The sequence below is a fragment of the Oncorhynchus tshawytscha genome, linkage group LG18 (genome assembly GCF_018296145.1).
Source record: "Oncorhynchus tshawytscha isolate Ot180627B linkage group LG18, Otsh_v2.0, whole genome shotgun sequence".
Taxonomy (NCBI): domain Eukaryota; kingdom Metazoa; phylum Chordata; class Actinopteri; order Salmoniformes; family Salmonidae; genus Oncorhynchus; species Oncorhynchus tshawytscha.
The window spans coordinates 14,091,825-14,097,824 of NC_056446.1; the positions used below are offsets into that span (position 1 = coordinate 14,091,825).

The 6,000-nt window shown below is 43.5% G+C and overlaps 1 protein-coding gene across 1 annotated transcript in view; it reads right to left on the minus strand.

Moving 5' to 3' along the window:
* Window positions 1–5,757, minus strand: part of LOC112217549 (mitogen-activated protein kinase kinase kinase 5) — a 59,439-nt gene extending 53,682 nt beyond the window's left edge. Inside the window, exon 1 of the mRNA XM_024377902.2 lies at window positions 4,689–5,757. Coding sequence (XP_024233670.1) covers window positions 4,689–5,103 — 415 coding nt within the window. The 5' untranslated portion in view covers window positions 5,104–5,757. The remainder of the gene's footprint in view (window positions 1–4,688) is intronic.
* Between the last annotated feature and the right edge of the window lie 243 nt (window positions 5,758–6,000).

Consider the following 6,000-nt stretch of genomic DNA (forward strand, 5'->3'; position numbering starts at 1 on the left):
GGGACCAACTGAAATGAGGAGAGACTCTGGGTGAAACATCCAGGCTTTCTTCTCCAGAGATTTACATGGTAGGATTTGGGATGTCATGGATACAGACTCTCAAAAGGACAAACATTCGAGCAACTGAATGGAACACACACTGGGTCCCTGGTGTGAGAAGACACTGTGTACAGGCTTGTCGTCTAGTTCGCACAGTCAGACAGCCAATGGTTCAGTTCAGCCCACAGCGGAGCCACTTTAGCTGAGGGGTAAACAAACACTTATACCAAGGTAATACTGTTCTCGGAATCACCATGGACTCTTAAACACTATTGTCCTCCATCCAAATTACACAGACATGTGGTATAATGATCAACCATGACGGTACTTTCCTGCATGCCATAGCTATGGCTTATACTGCTTCCCGGCACAGTTACAGGTGGTAGTCAGCGCAAGAGAGTTGTCCTTTGGGGACCAACATACATAGCAAAGGCAAAGCATTATCCATTTATTTGGATCAATTTTTATCCATTATCCATTGAAAACCATGACCCCTTTTTTAACAGTGGCCTACGCCACTGGCTCACTTCATTAGGATGGATGTGTGCTTTGACCTTTATCTACTGAGCTGATGGGGTTAGGTCAATAGCCACTGCTGTGTTTACTCAGCGAGGTCACAACATGTGAACATTTTATATGGATCTGAACAGCTGTTTGATGTACTGTGAAAATGTGCTTCCACCTGCACATTGCTGATGCACTTATTTACATGTTCTGTGAATGCTCCCTTCTTATGAGGTAAGCACTGTCATTCAGAATGTGGTAGTTCAACTCTTCCAAATAAGGAGTAAAGCGGACAAGCCTCTAGTTCATTGTATACAAAAGCTAGAGTTTTGTTCTCGTTTCTTGTGTTCCATGATTCCATCCCTAACATGTCCTGTTGTAGGAACACGATAAAGAAGTTGGCAATCTTTAAGAAGCTTCTGTCAGTCATCTCAATAAAGCTTGTGTTCATTTAACAGATACAAAAGGGGTTTCTGGGAACTGCTTTCCACCTCCCATTTGAATTATACTGAAAATCCACAGAGGCCCTGTGGAAAATAGCCAAACCAAAAAAAAGGGGGAAAATTGAGTTCTGTTTACACAACCAACAATGTTTTGACAACCGACAATCCTTTAAGCTATGATGTCAGCTAAGTCTATACAACACGGGTGTTTTAACATTTACTTCACTGAGAAAATGCCCTATTGTGTTATGGAATATTACCATGGAGAATATGTCATTAGTGTTATTACTGTGTATTTTATGCGTGTCAGGGATACAACTGCATTAGCTATATACAGTTGCGGCCAAAAATATTGGCACCCCTTTCTTAAATAATTCCCTATTTCTTCTAAATTAAGTTGACATTTAATAAAAAAAGTTTGGTCACCACACAATATTATTAGATTTTCAAGATTGCAGAACCAATTTTATTTTTGTAAACTTAAGTATACTTAAATATACGATTTGAATTTACAAAATAAAGAACAAAAATAATTGGCTCCACAGAACTAGTACTTGGTTGCACAGCATTTGGCCAAGATAATTGCAGACAAACGGTTCTTGTCAATGAGCCTGCTGCACCTTTCTTTTTTTCCCCTCTTTAAATTTTTTTTTACCCCCTTTTCTCCCTGATTTCGTGGTATCCAATTGTTAGTAGTTACTATCTTGTCTCATCGCTACAACCCCCGTACGGGCTCGGGAGAGACGAAGGTCGAAAGCCATGCGTCCTTCGAAACACAACCCAACCAAGCTGCACTGCTTCTTAACACAGCGCGCATCCAACCCGGAAGCCAGCCGCACCAATGTGTCGGAGGAAACACCGTGCACCTGGCGACCTGGTCAGCGTGCACTGCGCCCGGCCCACACAGGAGTCGCTAGTGCGCGATGAGACAAGGATATCCCTACCGGGCAAACCCTTCCTAACCCGGACGACGTTGGGCCAATTGTACGTCGCCCCATGGTCCTCCCGGTCGCGGCCGGCTGCGACAGAGCCTGGGCTCAAACCCAGAGTCTCTGGTGGCACAGCTAGCACTGCGATGCAGCGCCTTAGACCACTGCGCCACTCGGGAGGCCCCTGCTGCACCTTTCTACTGGTAATTTGGACCACTCTTAAGCAGCAAACTGCTGTGCTTAAGGGGCGCCCTCCACCAACTGCTGTTTTCAGCTCTCGCCATAGGTTTTGGATATGTTTCAGATCCAGACTCTTTGCTGGCCTCTCCAGAACATTCAAGCATCTCTTCTGGGGCAGCAGATAGCCTAGCAGGTAAGAGAGTTGGGCCAGTAACTGAAAGGTTCGAATCCCAGAGCTGACTAGGTGAAGAATCTGCTGATGTGCCTTTGAGCAAAGCACTTAACCCTAATTGCTCCTGTAATTCGGATAAGAACATCTGCTAAGTGATTCAAATAAAATAAATGTCTTCTTGAACCATTTCTGGGTGCTTTTTGATGTGTGTTTTGGGTTGTTGTCCCGCTGGAAGACCAACAACCTTTAATGGTTCCCCATTTTTTGGACACTAGTTTTAACATTGGACTCCAAATTACCTAATAATCTGCTGTTTCATGATGCCTTGCGCAAGTTCAATGCCCTCAGTACCAGAGCAGCAAAGCAACCCCACAGCATTATCAAACCTTCCAAATATTTGATTGTAGGGAGGGTGTTCTTTTCATTGAATGCTTCATTTAGTCATCAGTAAACACAGTGCTGATCTGTATTGCCAAAGAGCTATAATTTTGTTTCATTGGTCCACAGAACATTTCCCCCAGGATTTAGGTTTGTTTAGGTGGGTTTCTGAGAAGTTCAATCAGGATTTATTGTGTCTCTTTCAGCAGTGGGGTCTCCTATATTTACCAATGACCAAATTAAGCATTCAACGAAAAGAACACCCACCGTAAAATCAAACATGGGGAAGGTTTGATAATGCTGTGAGGTTGCTTTTCTGCCTCTTGTACTGGGGGGCATTAAATGTGTGCAAGACATCATGAAATCAGGAGATTGATTATCAAGGTGTTTGAGAGTGCAATGTTCAACCCGCTGTCCAAAAACATTATATCTGTTGATGGTCGGGGCTTTTCCAGCAAGTCAACAACCCCAAACGCAGATCGAAAGCACCCTGGAATGGTTCAAGAGGGGGAAAAAGACTGTTGGTCAGCAAAGAGCACAGATCTGAATCACACCCATAACCTATGGTGAAAACAGCAGTCGGTGGAGGGAAAAAATAAAGCAGTTTTCTGCTGAAGAGTTGGTCAAATAGCCAGTAGAAATGTGCAGCAAGTCCATTGATGGCTACAATAAGCATTTGTTGGCAGTTATTTTGGCCAAAGGCTTTGCAACCAAGTACTAGCTCCGGGGTGCCAATAATCTTATCCATGCCATGTCTTTACAAAAATAAAAATGGTTCTGCGATGTTGAAAATTCAATAACAAGGCGTGGAGACAAAAAAAGAGCAATTATTTAAATTTATTTGAGAAGAAATTGGAAATTATCACCAAAAAAGTGCAAGGGCGCCAATATATCTGGCCGCAACTATACAACTTCAATGTCTCTGCAACATGGTTTGAATACTTTATAGTATGTCCCTCATCATCTCCCATCCTGTATTTCAAACCTTGAGGGTTGGCAAATAGCGTTATAGTTGACCGTACAGTGGACCATAAAATCGACCACGGTACAACATCCAGGTCATCAGCTGCTATTCATATGAAGGAGTGATCCTTGCAAACACACAGTAATACTCATTTTGAAAATCTGATTTTTAAGAAACCCCACTAGGCAACAACACATTTCCATTTGGGTTGAAGGGAACCGTTTTAGATATATGGGCAAAGGAGGAAAAGTGCTTTAGTCAAAAGGTTCAGTTCACTTCTGGAGTCTAATGGAAACTCAAACGCCTGCTCATACTTAGCAGAACAATCCATGACGCGCAGGAGGCTCACTTCAGGAGGCACATTTGTGGAGCAAATTAGGCATTCCCCCATTGAGTCTATTCAGTGCTCTATGTGTTCCAGATGAACACAAATGGGTAGGCTATAGGCTATGTAGTGGAAAGAAATATGGAAACTGGGGAGGTTAATGTACGGCTTCTAAGCCATGACATGTAAAAATGTTATCTGCAGTTTTCTGTGTGCTGCTCACGGCAACCACCATGGAAGCCCCATTAGAGCAAGTGGTGTGGCATGTGGATTAATGTGCACCGTAGCCCAATTCCCACCCACAGGAATGTTTATTGAACAGTAGTGAACCTGTTATACCTTCGGTAAATACACTAGCGGTCAAATGTTTTAGAACACCTACTCATTCAAAAGTGTCAGAGCAAAGAGTTGAAGAATCTCAAATATAGACTATATTTTGATTTATTTAACTCTTTTTTGGTTACTACATGATTCCATATGTGTAATTTCGCAGTTTTGATGTCTTCAATATCATTCTACAATGTAGAAAATAGTACAAATAAAGAAAAACCCTTGAATGAGTAGGTGTTCTAAAACGTTTGACCTTATATGAATATCCCCTATGTCACGTGTTGAAGGCTGGGATTTGATGTCTGGGGGTTGATTTGGATGAAAAGACAGTGACAAAAGTAAATATGGTTTGGTTCTGATAGTTTGAGTGCAACATATTCAATAACCCACCTCATGCACTCTGTATGTCATCATCACCTCTTACCTGCATTATAGAACTGGTCAAGCACACACGTCTCCCCAAAGTCGATCTTTCCAAAATTTATTATTTCTAGTTGACTTCCCACGGACTCGCACGCGTCTTTCAGGCAATGCAGGGCCATGTTCTCTGCGGTGTGCAGTTGAGTGAGCTCGCTGTTGACGACATATGCCACGGTGACGGCCCTGCTTTTACATTTCCCCGTAGATAACAAGCAGCCACTGTCCATCGGACAGCTCAGGATACTCGGACTGATGCTTCCGCTGACCACAGAGTCGTGCCAGAATGTCCCAGCGGCGGGGATGGGGTCACCACAGCCTCTCTCTTCCCGGGAGCCAGCAGATCCCCCGCGGGCACCCTCTGTGTTCGAGCCAGGACTGGAAGAGGGGACCGACAAGGAAATCCCTTCATCTTGACTCATTGTTTTTCAAAGTCTGTTTTGGTTGACAATCCCTCTGTGTTGTTATGGATGCTCCGTTGCCCAACATCTCCATACACCCAAAGTCAACATTACGCACGTTTCCTCACATACATTCTATACAAAAGGCACGCAAGGAAAATGCCCTTACTATTTGAAGGTATTTCAACACAGGTAAACAACAGTCTGGTGATATGGGTCAACCTCCTGTAAATTCATTCCTGGTTTCGCATGATATTGTGCGATCTGCAATGATCATGAACCAAGATAGTGCGTAATACCACCGTTGAAAGACACCGTTACTGTGAAGTCACGACACATAGGCTACTCATATACAGCTAACGATCCTATGGAAAGTACCAGTTACCACTCAATTGCGACATTCTTGCGCGTCGCCAGATCGACTCCACTTAGTTTCCGAAGTTGCGCACTAAACACAGGTTTCAATCGTTACAAATCCCACATGAGCTTGTTTTCGGTTGATCCGTCGCCCTAGAAAGCAGATCTGGGTTGCTGTCCAAATCTGTGCAGCCGCGCAATGAATAGCCTATCATCTAGAAACCATCCCCATACAATAATGAATACCAATGCGAATATTATGTCCAGTCCCTGGACCCTGCCCTATTTCCACTACTATCTTTCCTGCACAGGCTCATGCACACTAGCCTGCAGTTGAGCCTTGTTTACGGGGCGGTGACATGACCATATTTGGAACAGTTGGAGCGTATTTCCCCTTAAAGCGACAGTCTGCTATTTTCCAGTAAGAAAATATTTCCAGTAATTTTAACTGATGAATCATATTCCTTGATGTTGAGTAGAAGAGGCTGGTGGGAGGAGCTATTGGAGGACGGGCTCATTGTAATGGAATGAATGGAATCAATGGAATGGTGCAAAACCCAA